We start from the raw sequence: 21917 nt of genomic DNA, 5'->3' as shown, positions 1-21917 counted from the left end.
AGGTCCAGGGCACTCTCAGAATTTTTCTCCAGCGCCACAGTTCAAAAGCATCTATCTTCCTTTGCTCAGCCTTCCTTATGGTCTAGCTCTTGCATCTATAGGTTACTATGGGGAATGCCATTGCTTTAACTATGTGGATCTTTGTTGCCAGCGGGATGTCTCTACTCTTCGCTATTTTATCAAGATTATGAAATAACAAGTACGAATTCTACAAGTTCCAGGGTTGTACTGTTCAACCTGACATTGCAGACCTTCTCATTCAATGTATAAAAGCTGCCCTAAATAGGACCTTCTCATTCCATGTACAAAAGCTGCCCTAAATAGCAGCTGAATCTTTTTTTGTAGAGGATGACCTTCTCCCTCACACTTAAAAGAGCAAAAAAGCTTAGAGGATGCAAGGAAAACCATATCATATGGATTTCTCCTCCAAGACCTTGTTGTTGCCTCCCAGCATTGACTATCTCACTATGCCCAATGGCAAGGACCACCCTGAATGAAGTGTATGGTCTGTTTTAATTTTCATGTCCAACGTACTGGCCCATCTTTTTCACAAATCTTCTCCTGAAAGACAGTATTATGTCCAACTGTAGCAGTCTTAGTTGTGAGAGAGGTAAAGAGAATGAGGAGGAGGAGGAGGAGGAGGAGGAAGAATCCTTGCCAGATTCCAAGGTGGGACCAGATGGCTTTTTTATCCCTTGCTACTCAAGGATTCAACCTCTCTGCAGAAGGGTTCCAATAAATCCACTTGGCTTCGCTCATAACCTTCCTCCGAGAACCAAGTCCCAGTGCCAAAGAAGAAAGTCAAACTTGGAACACAAGCCACCAATCACTTTTTTCCCCAAAAAAAGAAAAGCTGTAACTATCGCAAAGCACATCAAATGTCACGTCTTTTCCTACTTGAAACTGCTTTATTGACAAGAGCTGTTTACACTGAAAGTGATGAAGAAGCATTTTGCTCAGAAGCAACTCGTATATCTGAGAAGGAGGAGGAGGAAGTGGAGAGAGAGAGAGCTGAAAAAGGGGGAAATCAGCAGTATTTTGCAGGCACACACTGCTATGATTTTTATTTATTAATTTATTCGTGATGCATCTATATTGACTCTTGGCCAAGATTTTTTGAGCAGCAATCTTTTAAATATATAGCTATGTACGAGTAATAAAATATACGATTTAACTATTTAAAAATTACTGCAGAAAGGGAAAAAAACAGAGCTGGGGGGGGGGGAGACAGCATGGCCATGCTGATTGGGCAGAAAGGAGCAGGGAGGTATTTGGAGATTGCAATTCAAAAAGCGTTATTTTTCAAAATTCCGAACAACCGCAAACAAGCAATCAGTACTGAAAATACAGCGTTGAAGTGATGCTCCTATGCCCTCAACTCCACTGCACTGGCCATGTTGTCCAAATGCCCGATCACAGCCTTCCAAGACATAAGCCAAACTCAAGAACAGGAAACGTAATGCTGGTGGACATGAAAAGAGATTTAAAGATGGGCTTAAAGTCAACCTTAAAACTGTGGCATAGATACCGAGAACTAGGAAGCCCTGGCCCTTGAGCTCTGGAAGTCAGCTGTGATCAACAGTGCTGCAGAATTCGAAGAGGCACAAATGGAGGGCGAAAAGGAGAAACATATCAAGAGGAAGGCATGTCAAGCCTACCCTGACCAGGACCACCTTCCATCTGGAAACCAACGTCCTCACTTCTGGAGAACATGAGGATCAAGAATAGGGCTCCACAGCCATCTACAAACCCACTGCCAAGACAATGTATTTATAGGACCATAATCCTCAGGAGACTGAAAATTTCAAATTCAATCCAAAATAGTCTTCAGGATATAATATCTCTATGAAGAGTGATAGAGCCCCCTCCCCCCCATCCCCTGTCCAGAAATGATATAAATATAAGGAAGAATATGAGGAAGATGCATAGAAAACCTCTTCAGAGGAGCTTTTTTGGAAATGGGGTGCTACCACTGGGAAGTCACCTGCTAGTTCTCATCCTGTAATATTCATCAAGTTGAGACATGCGGAGAAGGATACCCATTGACCTCAAAGTTTGGATTTGTTGTTGTTTATTAATTCAGTCATTTCCGACTCTTTGTGACCTCATGGACCAGCCCACGCCAGAGCTCCCTGTCGGCCGTCGCCATCCCCAGCACCTTCAAGGTCAAACCAGTCACTTCAAGGATACCATCCCTCCATCTTGCCCTTGATCAGCCCCTCTTCCTTCTTCCTTCCATTTTCCCTGGCATTATTATCTTCTCCTAGCTTTCCTGTCTTCTCATTATGTGGCCAAAATACTTCATCTTTGCCTCTAATATCCTTCCTTCCAGTGTGGAGTTGGGCTTTATTTCTTGGAATATGGATTGGTTTGATCTTCTAATGGTCCAAGGCACCCAGAATTTTCCCTGAGCGAGGGCCGGGTAAATGACCTTGGAGGGTCGTATCTGGCCCCCAGGCCTTAGTTTGGGGACCCCTGGCTTAAACCATGGATACAGAATGCATGGCCGTGGAGGGCCAACTGCATAACCTGATAGAAAGGAACATTCAGAATAATAGAATAGAGAGATTCCTCATGCTCTTCAGATGTTCATCCTCTCCAATGTCATCCCTGAAGAGTAACCACACTACCTCCAATCCACAGTCAGAGGCCATGGCCCATTCACATAATTACAGTGTTATTTTTCCACTTTAACTGCCATGGTTCTGTCCTATGAAAGCCCTTTCTCAGTTTTGCTTCTCCTTCCTTATGTAGGAAGGGGGAAAGAGGAAAAAATCCATTTTATTCAGCCCATGGAAGACTGCAGAGAGATCCATTCCTCACCTGTCCAACTGAGTTTTCTATCCAATACATGGCTAAATCTCCATCTGATTTTGTATGCCATTTGAATTGACCTACTGTCATAGCCTGAAAAGTTTGACTGACACGTCTATAAAAGCAACAGGCATCAAGAACTCCAGGGAAGAGGGAATGAGAGGCAGGTCTTCCTTCCCAAGGGAAGCCGTAAACTCCCGTCTGTTCTAAATACGGAACTCATTCCAGCAATACTTGTAATGTTACTCCCAACTGCAGGATCAATGTTACCCTCTCTGGAACATTATATTAGCCAGGAAAAAGGCTGTGGTCAGTTGACCAGAGAAATGTCTCCTGAAGCGTGACTGGTCAGAGACAGAAGATCTGCTATGAAACAGAAAGTATCTTGTTGAGCTAATGAGAGGAATGGAAATTAATTACCAACCGGAAGAGAAGTGGGGGGAGCACAGGAACAGAGAAAACACACACAGATCAGTAAAGACCATAACAGAATGTTGCAAAGCAAGAATGGGCAACCCCATCGGTTGGAACACAATTTTGATCAGCTGACCATAGGTCAAGGTGTCTAGGGTTGATGCAATCCAACAGCAGCTGAAGGGCCACAGGTTTCCCACTCCTCTTTGAAGCAAGCTGGCATAAACATGATTCTCTCCCAATCTGTTCTTCCCAAGCACAACGAGCTAAGAACTTGGTGCCAAAATCTCTCAAAAGACCTGGCATTCTGCTCATCACATTTTTATCTTGCTTTCCATCAAAAGACGCTCAACATTCATGATTCTGTTCTGTCCCCACCCCATTGATTTCATAACTCTGATATGTGGGGTCGAGTGAGGACTTAAACCTGGGTCTTCATAATCATCATTCTCGCCATATTGGCTCCTGCTTGTGAACCTCTGTGCTTGGAAAGGTCACATCATCATCAGAAATATAAATACATATACACTTCCTAAGGACATTCCCAATGCAACATCCAATTAATTCAACTATGAAGAATCAAAGCTGGAAATAAATTTAAAGAAAAAAACTTTCTAGAAGTTCATGGCTGTTTAGCTTATTTATTTATTTATTTATTTATTGACAGTGTTTATATACCGCCTTTCTCACCCCTGGGAGGACTCAAAGCGGTATATTAATACTGTAAATAAATAAATAAATAACCTAAACAGCCATGAACTTCACCTCTGGGGGGACTTGTCCGAACGTATCTCCCTCTACGTCCCGCCTCGCAATTTAAGATCATCCAGGAAGGCCCTGCTCTCAGTCCTACCAGCCTCGCAAATGCGTTTGGTGGGGACGAGAGACAGGGCTGTCTCGGTGATGGCCCCCCGGCTGTGGATCTTGCTTCCCAGTGAGATAAGGTCGACTCCATCCCGTCTGTCTTTCAGGAAGAAATTGAAATCATGGTTCTGGGACCAGGCTTTTGGACAGCAGGCATAACAGCACTTTGGATGTCGAACTGGACTGGAATGGTTATATGGCTGATAATAATGTTTTAAATTGTTTTTAATTAATGTTTTATCTATTGTTTTAAATTGTTGTTATGTTGTTGTATTTACTATATGTTGCAGCATCAAATTGTTGCCAAGTGTAAGCCATCCTGAGTCCCCCTTCGGGGATTGAGAAGGACGGGACAGAAAAGCCAGAAATAATAATAATAATAATAATAATAATAATAATAATAGATCAACATGCCTACAGAAGGCTTTGCTAGAATACTAACTGGGATATTCATAAGAAAAATAGTGTCCTTCTCATACAAATATCAGCTTGGGGGAGAACTTTCTTTATGAAAGCATGTATATTGCAGAATTGGTGAAGTTTGCAACCACATTAATTGCCATGGCTTGCTATTATGGAAACATCAGAGTAGCAGTTTGGTGAGGTACCAGAACTATTTGGCAGAGAAAGCTAAAGACCTTGTAAAACTACAATGTCCATGATTCCACAGCATCGGGTCAAGACAGAGAAAGTGGTGTCAAACTCCATGAATTTTACAGTGTAGATCAGTGGTTCCCAACCTGTGGCATGTGGTCCACAAGAACTAAAATATGGTCCACGGCCTCACCATTACTACACTGTTGCAATGAGAGTGATTGGTCTCGCAAAACCCTCTTATAGTGCCGAGGCAATGGGGATGTCAAGAGGAAAGAGGCTGACTACCCACAAAAGGCATGACGACAAGCCTCCTGGCTGCTGCTTCTCCTCCTCCTCCCTCCCCTGAGCAGAGCCGTTCCATGTGGCGCCTTGGTATCTTCGTTTTTAGGCCTGCTCCTGGGGTTATTTGGGGTGCTGATTCAGAAAATTGCATTGGATAGATCACATCAGCTCTAGATTATTAAATATGGTTTTCTGTGGGCAAGCAGATGGCAACTACTGGATGGCATATGTTCTGTATCAGAAGCTAGAGCTGATGTGGTCTATCTAATGCAATTTTCTGAATCAGCACCCCAGATAACCAAACTGAATCTAAAGTTGACCAAAAACTGATTCGTCACTCTTTGGTATTAATGCTGGAGAGTGGTCAATGGTCAAAGTGATCCCTGGTCAATTGGTCCCTGGTTGTAGTGGTCCCTGGTCAAAAAAAAAAAGCTGGGAGCCACTGGTGTAGATGTACCCATAGATCAATACTTTGAGGAGCAATGCTCTAGATACCTTGAGCTAACATTTAAGTTTTAATTTTGTTTCAGCACCTCTTGTTCTTGTCCTCCCTGAGGTGTTTACCTCATTTTTCTTCTTCTTTTTTTGTGCAAATGCAGCAATTCTTTGCTCTCTATTTCTAGTTCACACATTTGACCTTTCTTTCTGAGTACATTAAAATGCAAGTTCTCCGATGCCCTGCTTAGCTAGCAATCCTGTATCAATGACCTTGTCAGCATTTCTAGCAATCAATGTCTTCTACTAACTATCATCTTCCCAAACTTTTTTTCTATAAAAATATTTTTTATTTGTTTAATCAGCATGAGATAGGAGAGAGAAGACTTCAGATGATACACTGTTGAGGTTTATCAATATTTAATCCAATTTCTACTTGTCTAATCAAGAGCTTTCAGAAAAAGAAAAACAACAACACAAATGTTTTACATAACCTTTAAAAACAGATGGCGATGACAGCCAAAACACTTTCTATACTTGATTAAGTCATAAATCAAAATGGAGACTAGTCAAGAAATAAGAAGACTATGAATGAACTAGCTATGAACTTCAGGTGTAAATACATAAAGCTCAGTATCAAAGTCAGGATTGCCCATGCTATGGTACTTTCAAATTCTATATAAAGAAAGCTAACAGGAAGAAAATCAACTCATTTGAAATGTGGTGCTGGAGGAGACTTCTGTGGGTAGACTATTAAAAAGACTAGAGCAAGCCCAGCCCATGACCAAACTGGGGCTATCATACTTCATCGTAGCCTTCCCTAATTAGATGTCCAAAATCCATCAACTTCAGGTAATCTGATCAAAGGTGAGACAATATGGAAGTTGAGGTCCATATAATCATAAGACAACATGATTTTTTTTTTTTAGAAAAGACAATGTTTGAGAAGCAATGTTTTTTGTTTTTTATTTATTTATTACGTACATTTCTACCCTGCCCTTCTCCCCATAAGGGGATTCAGGGCCGCACATAAGCATCAAATGATGCTAACAACATATACACCATAAAATTACAATTAAAACCATAAAATCATTTTTAAAACATTATACAAAAGCATCAATACATTCATTTAAGAATACATTAACGTGCCAGTAAAGCCAAAACCAAGCCAGGAGAATCCAATGTTGTAAACATTCCAAAATTCCTTTCCATATTGCCGCTATCCTCTAGTCAAATGCCTGGCCCCAGAGCCAGGTCTTCAATTGTCTTCATAAGGACAGGAGGGAGGTGGACAACCTGATGTCCTTAGTAAGAGAGTTCCACAGATGGGGGGGAGGGCACTGCCGAGAAGGCCCTGTCTCTCATCCCCACCAACCGCATTTGCGAGAGTGGTGGGATCGAGAGCAGGGCCTCTCCTGACGATCTTAAGCTACGTGATGGTTCATAGCACGAGATACGTTCGGACAGGTAACCGGACAGGAACTCAATAACAGAAAACAGAATGTTGTAGGACAGGAAAAGAGATTTAAAGATGGGCTCAAAGCCAACCTTAAAAATTCTGGCATAGACACTGAGAACTGGGAAGCTCTGGCCCCTGAGCACTCCAGCTGGAGGTCAGCTGTGACCAACAGTGCTGTAGAATTTGAAGAGGAACGAATGGAGGGCGAAAAAGAGAAACATGCCAAGAGGAAGGCGCATCAAGCCAACCCCGACAGGGACCACCTTCCACCTGGAAACCAATGCCCTCACTGTGGGAGAGCATGCAGATCAAGAATAGGGCTCCACAGTCACCTACGTACCCACCGCCAGTACACCAATCTTGGAAGGCAATCCTACTCGGACAATGAGGGATTGCCTAAGTAAGTAAGTAAGTAAGCAAGCATGTGAGAAGAACTGTTGATGACAGGATGAGTTTGAGATATCTCATTCACAGTACAGCCGCAAATGGAAGTCAACTTGAGAGTAAATAACAACCAGAGAAGCAAGAGAATGAATAGTCTATCATTTGATGAAAGATCCAAGTTCAATCCACTTAGATCTGTGTTCTTTTGAGGCTCCTGAATACAACCTTGCTACTCTAGCGATGACCAAAATGTTGTATAGGACTTTGAAGTAATAATTCTGGACACACCAAGGACTAAAGCTGAATCTACACTGCCATATAATGCAGATTTGAATTGCATTATATGCTCAGTGTATACTCACATAATGCAGTTTAATCAACACATGGCAATGTGTATTATAATTTCCTGTAACAATGAATCAAACTACTTCCTCTCCTTTTGAGAAAAGTTACTTTCTGCAGAAAATTAATACTTGTGCAGTAGAGTCTCGCTTATCCAACCTTTGCTCATCCAACGTGCTGTATTATCCAGTGCATTCTACCTCCCACCTGGATCCACAGTTGTTTCAATACATTGTGATGTTATGGTACTAAATTCATAAATAACACAATTACTGCATAACGTTACTGTGTACTGAACTGCTTTTTCTGTCAATTTGTTATAAAACATGATGTTTTTGTGCTTAATTTGTAAAATCATAATGTAATTTGACATTTAATAGGTTTTTCCTTAATCCCTCCTTATTATCCAACATTCTGCCGGCCTGTTTATGTTGGATAAGTGTGACTCTACTGTATTTACTTTTTATCTGCATGACGATGAACTCTAACTTTTCTTCATACTAGCTCTGATTGGATCTACAGAAATATAGTGAGTATAACTTTCCCCACACTTCATCACAGCCTTCCTTAATTTGATGCCTAAAATCCATCAACTTCAGATAATCTGGCCAAAGGTGAGACAATATGGGAGTTAAGGTCCAAAGCACCTGGAAGACGGCAGGTTGATGAATGAATGCTGGCTGATTTGTTCAGTATCCAGGAAACATAACTATGTGCCATTTTGCTATTAAGGCAAACAGCAGAGCTGGTTAAAAACAATAAAAACCCCATATAAAATATCTACAGCTTTTTCTTACATTTCAGACAAGCCAAAACCACACTATACACTCCGACCTAGCAAGTCCTGCTAAATACAACAGAGCTCACGTCTGAGTAAGCACAGAGGCCCATGCTATAAATCCAGGCTCGAATCCTTACAAGAAACGCCCACACTATCTTCACTGACCAAATAGGCTGTCAGTATTTTTAGACAGTGTGCTTGCACTTGGAGGAAAAGCACTGAAGATATTATATGGTTTAAAGTGAAACCTGGTAAAGGTGTACATAATAAAACATTGTGTTTACGTAAGACCAACCTTTCTGGTCAGCATATCTAGAACTAAGGTAGAAAAAGTAGCAATGAGGTTTGCAGATAAGACTATGAGTTTCAAAGGCTAAAGATAAAAGATTTAGTTCTGTAATCCTAGACAACCAAAGCAAACTCATTTTCTAGCCATGTATAAATATGTGAGAGGAAGCCACAGGGAGGAGGGAGCGAGCTTGTTTTCTGCTTCCCTGGAGACTAGGACGCGGAACAATGGCTTCAAACTACAAGAGAGGAGATTCCATCTGAACATGAGGAAGAACTTCCTGACTGTGAGAGCCGTTCAGCAGTGGAACTCTCTGCCCCGGAGTGTGGTGGAGGCTCCTTCTTTGGAAGCTTTTAAACAGAGGCTGGATGGCCATCTGTCAGGGGTGATTTGAATGCAATATTCCTGCTTCTTGGCAGGGGGTTGGACTGGATGGCCCATGAGGTCTCTTCCAACTCTTTGATTCTATGATTCTATGATTCTAGATGCTTACATAGCTCAAACACCACTGTCCACACTTCGAGGGAATGAGGAGGATCCCCCACAAAAGATAGAGATATCTTTAAAAGACATTCTCGCAGTTTTTTAAAGCATTTTTAAATTTGTGTGTTTTCCACTTTCATTGGGGTCTTGGTGCAATGGGTTAAACCAGGGGTCCTCAAACCTTTTAAACAGAGGGCCAGGTCACAGTCCCACAACCTGTTGGAAGGCCGGATTATAATTTGGGGGGGAAAAACATGAATGAATTCCTATGCACACTGCACATATCTTATAATTAAAATGAACAATTTTAACAAATATAAACTTATTAGTATTTCAGTGGGAAGTGTGGGCCTGCTTTTGGCTGATGAGATAGGATTGTTGTTGTGTGCTTTCAAGTCGTTTCAGACTTAGGTTGACCCTGAGCAAGGGACAGGTAAATGACTTTGGAGGGCCGTACCCAACCCGCGTGCCTTAGTTTGAGGACCCCTGGGTTAAACCCTTGTGCCGGCAGGACTGAAGACCAACAGGTCACAGTTTCGAATCCGCTGTCAGCTCCGGCTCCCCATGCGGAGACATGAGAGAAGCCTCCCACAAGGATGGTAAAACATCAAAAGCATCCAGGAGTCCCCTGGGCAACGTCCTTCTCTCACATCAGAAGCAACTTGCAGTTTCTCAAGTTGCTCTTGACATGAAAAAAAAACCTTAACCCCAATGAATGTGGAGGCTTAACTGAATTTTACACTTTAAACAATCATATATTTAAACAATCACAAACACGTCTGGTGGGGACGAGAGACGGGGCCTTCTCAGTGGTGGCCCCTCGGCTATGGAATTCCCTTCCGAGGGACATTAGATCGGCCCCATCCCTTTTTACATTCCAGAGAAAAGTTAAGACGTGGCTGTTTGAGCAAACGTTTGGCAATGCAGTTAACAGACATAGGAATATGGAACGATTGGATGATAATTTTGTATAATGTTTTAACTAAGAAACTCTTGTGATTTATATTTTAACTGACCTTGCTATGATTTTATGTTACATATTAATGTTTTTAAATGTTTTTATGCTGTAGTTGGCATTGAATTGCTGCCTTGTTAACTGCCCTGAGTCGTCTGCGGGCTGAGAGGGGTGGTATACAAATATAGTAAATAAATCCATAAATACACATAACCCCTCCATACGTTCAAGGATAAAGTCATATTAAACTGGAATTGGGGGGAAAGGAGTACTTCAGACACAAAATTATTTATTTATGCCATGCTGAGTTTTCAGGAAAAGATTGAACCAGATACAGCAGAAGGTGGTGGGAATTTTGTATATGTCAGCAAAGGATAGCATAGGTTCAAAAGAAGAGAGGCCAATAGTGGTTGCTGGAATCTGTACACACTTCAAATATTAAACAAGGAAAGGAGAAATTGTTTCATTTAGTATTTGGAAAATACTTTTTAAAAAATAGCCTGGAGACACACAAACATTTTGGCTACTGCACTGCAATTTTGCAATAGTTCTTTACAAATTTCTATACTGTACTCTGCATAATGTGAAAGTGGAATAGTTATTTGCAAAATACAGTTAAAGCATGTCAACAGCCTAAAGGCAAGTCCGTGGCATATCCAGATAAACATATCGGACAACCAAAGATGTAAATTGCCTTCACCTGAAACCACTGCCCATCCAAGTAGGAGATAATGCTAGGCCAGATTAACAATGATTCTAGCCTGACACAATGCAGTTTCTTAAGTTTGCATCTGAGAGATTTTAACTACAGAAAATCAAAGAACAATGAAATAGCTTCTGAAGAGATCAATAAATTTTTTTGCTCGTGTCAATATGTTTCTTTCATTCAATCTGTGTTCATTCATCCTCCCAAGGTCTATCACATTCCAATGGAGACCTTAAAAAGATAAATGCACCATTGACTTGAGATTGTTGCAGTGGAGCTGGCTTTTTAGAATAAGAAAACACGTAAAATCTACACTGAAACTGAAGTATGTGTCAGAAATATTAAAAATTAATGAGGCATTTTTAATTACAGAAATGTGAGTCAAGCAGTGAAAGGGTTAAATGGATGCAATGGCTCAGCAAAAACTGTAGTTCTATATAAGCAGGTGTGCATGTAGCTTAGTAGCCTCAGTCTGTGAGAGGTCTCTGCGGAAGAAGGGCCTCAGTGTGTTAGTAGGACTCAGTGTGAGAAAAGCCTCAGTGGGAGGTAGGCCTCAGTGTTAGTAAGCCTCAGTATGAGAAGGCCTGGTGTGAGAAGCTTCTGTGAGAGAAGCCCCAGGCTGAACGCCGTTGTGTGTGAAGCTTCAGTGTGAAGGCTGCTGTGTAAAAAGCTGTGTGAAGCTCTTGTGTAACTTCAGTGAGAGAAGAGGTTCTGTGAGAGAAAAGCTGTTTATGTACATGAGAAAGAAGCCCAGTGTGGAAGCAAAGAAGGAAGTATAAAGAACTTTATTTGTATTATGGAAACCTTGCCAGCAGGACTGAAGGGTTACAGGTGGGAGGTTCGAATCCGGGGGGAGCGCGGATGAGCTCCACCTGTCAGCTCCAGCTTCCCATGCGGAGACATGAGAGAAACCTCCCACAAGGATGGTAAAACATTAAAAAAAATCTGGGTGTTCCCTGGGCAACATCCTTACAGATGGCCAATTCTCTCACACCAGAAGCAACTTGCAGTTTCTCAAGTCACTCCTGACACGAAACACTTTTGCCTACTGGTTCTGGATCATGCTGCTGCTGACAAGTTACTCTGCTGTACATTTATAAGGAGGGTCTTTTGTTAATGAGCCCACTCACTCAACAGTATGGATGTGCATGTGTCCAAGTGATACATCCCCTGCCCATTTTCCTAGTTCACTCTTCAGCAATGTGTATATAGGAGCCAGAGGCCTTTTACAAGCCTCTGACATGTACATTTAGTTTCCAGCAGTCCTGATGGTCCAATTTGGCTTTCTGTATCTGTGGTGCCAGGAGTGATGAGGAAGGGAAGGAATGGGAGATGAAAGCTAGACAACTGGTGCTGATGAGCCAAAAGTGGTGGAGACAACTGCATCCAGATAAATGATACGCAGACTTCCAAGAGCATCCGAGTCCAAAGATTCCTCAGACTCACTGGCAATGGAAAGACCTATTTTGACTTTCCAAAGAGGCTCCAGGACTGGTAAGACTGAATATGACACTACCATGTTCAAAGCTATTGCTTCAAAAGCATAAAAAACTTTATGCAGTTCCTAGAACAAAAAAAACCTTGTTCTTTTGCAGTTTTTTGTCCCCTCCACCCTTGCTTAAGTATTCTCTTTTGTGCAATACTGTCAATGTTCATCTAGGAAATGTTTATATTACATTGGAGGATGTTGACTGAATTTACTATCCAATCTCTGCCGTTGAGACACAAGCCACTCTTTGTCTACAGTCCTCAAAACTGGAAATCTTGGCAAGGAGGAGAAAGGAAGCAAAGCCAGTTCCAAAAATGAAGTAAGGAATTGGGAGTTATCTTCGGTTGAAGTGCTGTAACCCGTGCTAAGTCCCTGGAATTAGGACATAACACACTGTCCTCCTTTCACATACATCCTGTAATGATCAATGACACAATTTGGCCTACACATGCAGCAGAAGGACAGTGGGATGCATCCTTTCAGAATGGAAGTGGAATAGCAACGCATACCCCTATTAACAAAATGTTATCAGCTGAAGAGGGTGGAAGGAGAAGGACCCAGCAAAGCCAAACAAAGAGCACGACTTAATTATCACTAGCCGTCCCTGCCACGCATTGTTGTGGCCCAGTCTTTGTATATGTGTTTATGTGTGTGTGTGTATTTGTGTATATATGTGTTTGCGCATATATATATATATATATATATATATATATATATATATATGGGGGGTGTATATATGTGTGTATATATTTGTGCATTTTTGTGTTTATATGTGTACATGCATATTGTGTATATGTGTGTATTTGTATGTATATGTGTGTATGTATGTGTGGTGGTGGCCCCTCGACTCTGGAACTCACTTCCTAAGGACATCAGACATGCCCCAACTCTGGCAGTCTTTAGGAGGAGCTTGAAAACGTGGTTGTTCCAGTGTGCCTTCCCAGAATAATGAACCCTTAGCATTATATCCTCTAAAAGCACTTTATACTGATTTAGGACTGCTTGTACGTTTCCACCAACGCCCCACCTCCTCTATCTTGTTCATGCCCAGCATTATTTTAAACTTTAATTATATTTGGCCCAGCCATAGATTTTAAATGTGTTTTGTTCAATGTTTATGCTATTTGTGTATGAGATTTATTTTAATTGGTTTGTATTAGTATTCGTATTTTGCTTTGTATTGTGGTTGTTATTGCTTGTATTGATGTATTGTGGGCTTGGCCTCACGTAAGCTGCACCGAGTCCCTTGGGAGATGATAGCGGGGTATAAATAAAGTATTATTATTATTATTATTATTATTATTATTATTATTATTATATGTACATGTGTGTGCATGTATATACGTATATATGTATATGTGTGTATATATGCATATTTGTGTGTGCATGTTGTTCATTCGTTCAGTCGTCTCCGACTCTTCGTGACCTCATGGACCAGCCCACGCCAGAGCTCCCTGTCAGCCGTCACCACTCCCAGCTCCTTCAAGGTCAGTCCAGTCACTTCAAGGATGCCATCCATCCATCTTGTCCTTGGTCGGCCCCTCTTCCTTTTACCTTCCACTTTCCCCAGCATAATTGTCTTCTCTAGGCTTTGCTGTCTCCTCATGATGTGGCCAAAGTACTTCAACTTTGTCTCTAGTATCCTTCCCTCCAGTGAGCAGTTGGGCTTTATTTCCTGGAGGATGGACTGGTTGGATCTTCTCGCAGTCCAAGGCACTCTCAGAACTTTCCTCCAACACCACAGCTCAAAGGCATCTATCTTCCTTCGCTCAGCCTTCCCTAAGGTCCAGCTCTCACATCCGTAGGTTACTACAGGGAATACCATGGCTTTGACTAGGCGGATCTTTGTTGCCAGTGTGATGTATCTACTCTTTACTATTTTATTGAGATTGGACATTGCTCTCCTCCCAAGAAGTAAGCGTCTTCTGATTTCCTGGCCATACACACATGTGTGTGCATGTGTATATGTATATATGTGCATATGTATGTGTGTATATGTGTATATTTGTGTGTGTTTGTGCATATATATACATGTGATTATGAATATGTGCATATGTATATGAGTGTATGTGTTTATGTATATATGGTATATTTTTGTGGTTTTTAAGTCTGTTCCGCTGGGGTTGTGTGTATGTGTGTTTGTATTTGTGTGTTTGTTTAGGGGTGATGGACACTCGTTGGACTGTTAGGTGCATTGTGTCCAAATTTCATGTCAGTTTGTCCAGTGGTTTTTGAGTTACGTTAATCCGCAAATGAACATTATATTTTTATTTATATAGATTTACTTCCAGGGAGTTTTCATAATCCTCAGAGTGTTCGAATGGTGTTAGCTTTTCTATGGTCTCAGAACGCCATTCTGCCATCTTAAGATAGTCATTTTGCTTCTTACTTCTGGGGTGGGAAGACATCAGGTGCTTTCAAGAGATATTCTGGGCTCTGTCCAAAAGTAAATAAAACCTCCCTGCTCCAGTAAGCCAGCTGGCCTGCGAAATGCCACCGTACCGTCTGGCTTGTCACTATAAGAAACTTTATAAGGCGGCTGCAGGATTCAGAGGCAGAGCATATATTTCATACTCAGCCAGCTCCAGTTTCAATGCCCGGTAGTATCCTCTGTTTTGTTTTCAATTCCAAATAACACCTCTTTCTGCCTAAGGCTCAAGAGACACACTACCAGTTAGGGAAGACAATATCGGTCTAGACAGATTAATAGTATTAAGCCATATGAGGCGGCTTCCTAGAAATGCATGCTTTTCAATAAAAAGGATAGAATAAATCCATACTGCCATCAGAAAAACATGCCATGCAGAAGAAGGACCAGGATAGGGACAGATTAAGTAGGTCTACTTTTAGGTCACATGTATCAAACTCAAGGCCTGCAAGCCAAATCTGGTTCATCATGTCATTTCATAGAATCATAGAGTTGGAAGAGACCTCATGGGCCATCCAGTCCAACCCCCGGCCAAGAAGCAGGAAAATCATATTCAGAGCACCTCTGACAGATGGCCATCCAGCCTCTGTCTACAAACCTCCCAAAAAGAACCCTCCACCATACTTTGGGGCAGAGTTCAGGTGGTATCTCCTTTCCTTTAGTTTGAAGCAATTGTCCCACATCCTAGTCTTCAGGGCAGCAGAAAACAAGCCTGCTCCGTCCTCCCTATGACTTCCCCTATTTATATATTTATACATATTTATACATGGTCCTCATCATGTCTCCTCTAGTCTTCTCTTCTGCCGGCTAAACATGCCCAGTTCTTTAAGCCGCTCCTCATAGGGCTTGTTCTACAGACCCTTGATCATTTTAGTTGCCCTCTTCTGGGCACATTCCAGCTTGTCAACATCTCCCTTCAATTGTGATGCCCAGAATCGGACACAGTATTCTGACCAAGGCAGAATAAAGAGGTAGCATGACTCCCTGGATCTAGACACTACGCTTCTATTTATGCAAGTCAAAATCCCATTGGCTTTTAGCAGCCGCACCATGTTGTTGGCTCATGTTTAACTTGTTGTCCATGAGGATAACATTTTATGTGGCCCTCCTGATGCTGAACTACAACTCCTTATTCCTCATTATTCAACATCATAGCTAGAGCCAATGGAAATTGTGATATAGTAACATCTGGAAGGCTGCAAAGTGGTCTCTTTGAGTCAGGATGCTGGGGTTTGAATGTAGATACAAGGCTTGTAGATATGATGTCTGACATTAAAATGTCCTTTTTTGAAACCACAGAACCACCAGTGCTCTTGGGTTACAAGTCCCATAATCTCCAGTCTGCCTAACAGATAATCAAAAGTAATTTGAGTTCTCAATAACATATGGGGAACCAAACTGGGTAAATTAAGGTAAAGAGCACTGACTGCTATGTAAAAAAGTTATAGTTGGCCCTCTGTATCAACAGATTCTCCCCCCATTCTTTCAATAGCCCTCTAAATGTAACCATAAGGCTGATTTGGTCCTCAGTGAAAATAGGTTTGATACCAGGCATCCCACAGTGTGTAGCTTGAGGACAAGGACAGGTCATATTTACTACTTAGTAAACCAAGCCTTAAACCCAAGGATGTGAGTCAGAATACTCCTGGATTACAACTCTCGCAATTCCTCAACAATGGATAAGTTTGCAAGGGCTGTTGGGCCTTGCGGTCCAATATCAATTGAAGGCCAACATAGAGCCCTTCCACACAGACATACATCCCAGAATATCAAGGCAGGAAATCCCACATTGTCTGAGTGTGGACTCAGATAACCCAGGGCCCTTCCACACAGCGCTATATCCCAGAATATCAAGACAGAAAATCCCACATTATCGGCATTGAACTGGAATATGTGGCAGTGTGGACTCAGATAATCCAGATATTTTAAGATATAGAACTGTGTGGAAGAGCCCTTCGTTCCAAAGCCTTGAATATTTTATGGATCAAAACTAGGACACATCTAGCCAAGCAACACCAGAGCTGATAAAACTGGCAGAAGGGACATCTGGAAGAAACCACAGCAGTTTGCTTTTGACCGAGTTTACAGGAAAGGGCACAATCCCACCTCATTATGTCCTCTACTGAGTTAATTATGTGCAAACTACCTTTGAACATTGAACTCGGTTTGCACCAATAGGAAAAAAGGTAAGGACTAAGGATATTTTTTTTCATGTCAGGAGCGACATGAGAAACTACAAGTCGCTTCTGGTGTGAGAGAATTGGCAATCTGCAAGGATGTTGCCCAGGGGATGCCTGGATGTTTTACCATCCTGTGGGAGGCTTTTCTCATGTCCCCACATGGGAAGCTGGAGCTGACAGATGGGAGTTCACCCCACTCCCCGGATTCAAACCACCAACCTTTCGGTCAGCAGTCCTGCAAGAACAAGGGTTTAACTCACTGCGCGACCAGGAGATCCTAGGACTAAGGATGAGAAACATTGATATTTTAAGCTTTGTTGAAAAGGTTGGACAACAGAGGACTACTCCTGTCAAATTGGTACAGTTGGAGAACAAGCGATTCTGATTTTACTTTAGCCAATTCCAGGTTTTTCTCTCTAAAACTGTCTCCAGAAGCATCCCATCCTACTTTTTTCAACATAATCTCACAATTGGCATTTAGAATTCCTTTACTTCTCCTATAAACACAGGAAAAAAATTAATCCAAGATAGAGAGCCCAAACTAAAGCCAATATTACACGTATTCCAGCCAACAATGCTTTCTCATACAACTTGCAGATGCCAGAATCTAAAACAAAAACTTAAAAAAGAGTTTAAAATGGCCTTGTTAAGACAGCACAATGTTCAGTTCTAAAACTCATACAAAAGTAACTGCCAATTTAATGGAAAGAATGTAATTTCCTAGATAGCAGATTTGGATAAAGATGTCAATATAATTCCCCTTCCTATGGCGCTTTTGGAAGACAAGTAAAGTTGTCGCTCCACATTTGTGGTTTTAACTTTTGCGGGTTTGATTATTCACAGATTTGATTAAAAACGTTCCCTGTAGAAATCTTAACGTCCTCCAATGGGATTTTACAGTCAGCTTCCACCCTGAGTCTCCTCGAGGAGATAGGACGGCCTATAAATAAAGTATTATTATTAGATACACAACACGATTAGTACACAGCAAACAAGATGACTATGCTGGTTTTTGTATTTGATCACACGTCGGACACTTCCCAAGTGTTTCGGACTGTGTGATGTATCGGCAAATGTTTGCAGATCCAAGTAGAGTGGCCTTTTGCAGCTGTCAGATGGTGATTTTGTCAGCGCCAATTGTTTTTAAGTTCAGGCCAGGGTCTTTAGGCACAGCACCCAGTGTGCCGATCACCACTGGGACCACCTTTACTGGCCTGTGCCAGAGTCTTTGCAGTTCTAACTTTAAATCCTCTATTATTATTATTATTATTATTATTATTATTATTATTATTCTGACACAAAAACATAGTATGTCACAGCAAACGAGATATGTATGCTGGATTTCGTATCACAAAATCACAAGTGAAACACTTCCCAAGCGTCTAGAACTGTGATGTATTTTCGAATGATGCGCACAGATCCAAGTAAGGTGGCCTTTTGCAGTTGACAGATCATGATTTTGTCGATGTTTATTGTTTCCAAATGCTGGCTGAGATCTTTTGTCACAGCACCCAGTGTACCGATAACCACTGGGACCACATGTACTGGTTTATGCCAGAGCCTTTGCAGTTTGATTTCGAGGTCCTGATAATTTTTTCAGTTTTTATCATCATCATCATTATTATTATTATTATTTTCTATTATTATTTTCTATTATTATTTTCTATTATTATTTTCTATTATTATTTTCTATTATTATTATTATTATTATTATTATTATTATTATTATTAGCTTCCAGTAAAAGTTGACCACAGATTTGTACTGAAGACCCAGGGCCTTTCCACACAGCCATATAACCCAGAATATCAAGGCAAATAATCCACAATATCTGCTTTGAACTGGGTTATCTGAGTCCACACTGCCATATATTCCAGTTCAATGTGGATTTTATACAGCTGTGTGGAAGAGGCCCTGGAAATTTTCTCAAGTAATAAAATAGCAATTTCTTTATTTACAATTTTTGATTTTCGTGGATGTCCTGTGCTCCCAACCCCAACAAATGTGCATAGTCACAAAAACTTTATGATGACCTGAATACAAAAATGACCTCCCATTTGCTCCATCACATACAGTTTTTTTCCCACAACTAGCTTTGACGGTTTTATTTTGCAATATGCCACTGAGCAAGACTTCTTTGGGGAGGAAAGAGTAAACCATAAGAAAAGTATTACAGTCTTCCAGTAGCCTTTCAAAACACATTGCTGAATTGAAACTCAAAAGACCATGCAAAAGCATGACAAGAAACTACACTGGAAGGTCAAGGTCTGAATAACAACTAAATTGTATTTAAAAATATCAAGTTTTCCATGTGTTTGGCATGACATTTGTACTGTTTTTTCCCAAATCCAGCACCCCAAAATGACATTAATTATAGCTTCAATATGAGGAGAGGGAGGAGTGTTTTCATAACAGGCCTGTGCTTTGGACTTCTCCTCCCAGAATCCCAATCGTTGGCCACAGTAGCTGAGACTTCTGGGAGTTGAAGTCCAGAACATCTAGAGGACACAAGTTTGGCAATCACCAATTCTATATAGTTTGCCATTGCTTTAACTACCATGGCTCAACATTAAGGAGTCACGGGAGTCATAGTTTGGAGAAACTATTTGGCAGAAAAGGCCAAAGACCATGTAAAACTGCAATGCCCATGATCTTACAGCATTGAGCCATGGCAGTTAAAGTGGGGAAATCTCCTTATCTGGAAGTTTCTAAGCAAAGGCTGGATGGCCATCTATCAGGAGTGCTTTGACTAGAAGTCCTCGGTTGACAGAAGGAGGTTGGATGGGATGGTCCTTGGGGTCTCTTTTCCAAGTCTAGGATTATATGGGTGTGTCTGCACTGAAGAATTATTGCAGTTTGACCCAACCTGAATTGCCATGGAGTCTCTTCCAAGTCTAGGATTATATGGGTGCATCTACACTGTAGAATTATTGCAGTTTGATCCCAGTTGAACTGCCATGTCTAGATGTTATGGAATGATATGCAGTCTGGTGAGGCCCATTGGGCAGAAAAACTAATGACTTACAGCTGCCATAATTCTATATCTTGAGCCTGTCATATATCTGGGTGCAGCGCAATGCTATAGGCCTCATCTACGCTGCCATGTAAAATCTAGATTATTTGCTTTGAAATTGATTATATGGTAATGTAGACTCATATAATCCAATGCAAAGTAGATAATATGGATTATCAGTTTTGATGATATGGATTATATGGCAGTGTAGATCCAGACATAGTCTCTTGGGCAGAGAAGGCTACAGACCTTGTGAAACTACAGCTTCCGCAATTCCATAATTTGTGCCAGAAGCAGTTCAAGTGGATGTCAAACTGCACCCATTCTAATCAAGGCCCTATCTACACTGGCATATATAATCCAGATGATCTGCTTTGAAGTGGATTATATGGTAGCGTAGACTCATATAATCCAATTCAAAGCAGATCATATGGATGATCTGTTTTGATAATCTGGATTATATGGCAGTGTTGATCCAGCCTTAGCCTCTTGGCCAGAGAAGACTACAGACCTTGTGAAACTACAGCTCCTACAATGCCATGGTTTGAGCTAGGAGCAGTTCATGTGGATGTCAAATTGCATCCATTCTACAGGCCCTATCTATACTGGCATATAAAATCCAGATGATCTAATCTGAACTGGATTATATGGCAGTGTAGACTCAGGGCCCTTCCAGACAGCCCTATAATTGAGAATATCAAGGCAGATAATGCCACAATATCTGCTTTGAACTGGGTTGTCTGAGTCCACACTCAGATAATGTGGGATTTTCTGCCTTTATATTCTGGGATACAGGGCTGAGTGGAAGGGCCCTGAGACCACACTCAGATGTGGGGTTTCCTGTCCTGATATTTTGAGATATAGGGCTTAGTGGAAGGGCCCTGAGTCCACACTCAATTAATGTGGTGTTTCCTGTCCTGATATTTTGAGATATAGGGCTGTGTGGAAGGGCCCTGAGTCCACACTCAGATAATGTGGGGTTTCCTGCCTTGATATTTTGGGATATAGGGCTGTGTGGCAGCACCCTGAGTCCACACTCAGATAATGGAGGATTGTCTGTCTTGATATTCTGGGATTAGAGGGCTGAGTGGATGGGCCCTGAGTCCACACTCAGATGATGTGGGGTTTCCTGCCTTGATATTCTGGGATTATAGGGCTGAGTGGAAGGGCCCTGAGTCCACACTTGGATAATGTGGGGTTTCCTGATATTTTGGGATATAGGGCTGTGTGGAAGAGCCCTTGAAGGGCCCTAAATCCACATTGACATATAATCCGGGGCAAAGGAGATCAAGTGGCTGATCTACTTTGATAATCTGTATTGGATGGCATTTTAGATCCAGCCTGATCTAAAACCAAAACCAAAACATTGTAGGGAAGGGAGGGGAATCTCCTCCACTCCAAAGGGAAAGGTCTCTGATCCACTTTATCACAGTAGAGAAGGAATCCACTTTAAATCCGGTTGTTGCAGAATTGTGGGGTTTGTAGTTTAGGAAGGAGCCTTGAACAGCCTCCCTAAACTACAAACCCCAGAAGTCTGCAGGGAGTAGAAACCGGATTTAAAGTGGATTCATCATTCTCTAGTGTGATGAGGTCTAGATCAGCTCAGGAAGGGATCCAGGGAAGGAAGGGCTTTGCAAAAAAGGCCAAACCTTGTGCATAAGGATCCCAACAACCCCTGCCCTCTTTGCAGGATCCTGAGGCCTAAAGCAGAGGAAGGGGGGATTGAAATGGGGGTGTCCCCCCCTCCCCAAAGGACTCACGCGTTGCCCACGTGGATGCGGGGCACCACCTCGTTGCTGTGCGCGCTGGGGAGGCTGTAGCAGCCGCTGCCGTTGGCCAGCAGGTCGTTGAGCTCTTCCACCGAAATCTGGAACTCTGACATGGCTCGCTCGCCTGCCTTCGCCGCCTCCTCCGCCGCCGATCTGGGCAGGGCTGCTGCTGCTCCCCGGCTCCGTCGCCCGGGCCCGGCCTGATGATAGGAGGGGCCGCGATCAGCTGGTGCTC

The 21917-nt window shown here is 41.9% G+C and overlaps 1 protein-coding gene across 1 annotated transcript in view; it reads right to left on the bottom strand.

Moving 5' to 3' along the window:
• Positions 1-21795, bottom strand: part of DUSP3 (dual specificity phosphatase 3) — a 38839-nt gene extending 17044 nt beyond the window's left edge. Inside the window, exon 1 of the mRNA XM_060780801.2 lies at positions 21674-21795. Coding sequence (XP_060636784.1) covers positions 21674-21795 — 122 coding nt within the window. The remainder of the gene's footprint in view (positions 1-21673) is intronic.
• Between the last annotated feature and the right edge of the window lie 122 nt (positions 21796-21917).

The sequence above is a fragment of the Anolis sagrei genome, chromosome 6 (genome assembly GCF_037176765.1).
Source record: "Anolis sagrei isolate rAnoSag1 chromosome 6, rAnoSag1.mat, whole genome shotgun sequence".
NCBI lineage: Eukaryota > Metazoa > Chordata > Lepidosauria > Squamata > Dactyloidae > Anolis > Anolis sagrei.
Note: the sequence above shows the minus strand (reverse complement) of the source record. Positions and strands in the feature narration are given on the sequence as shown.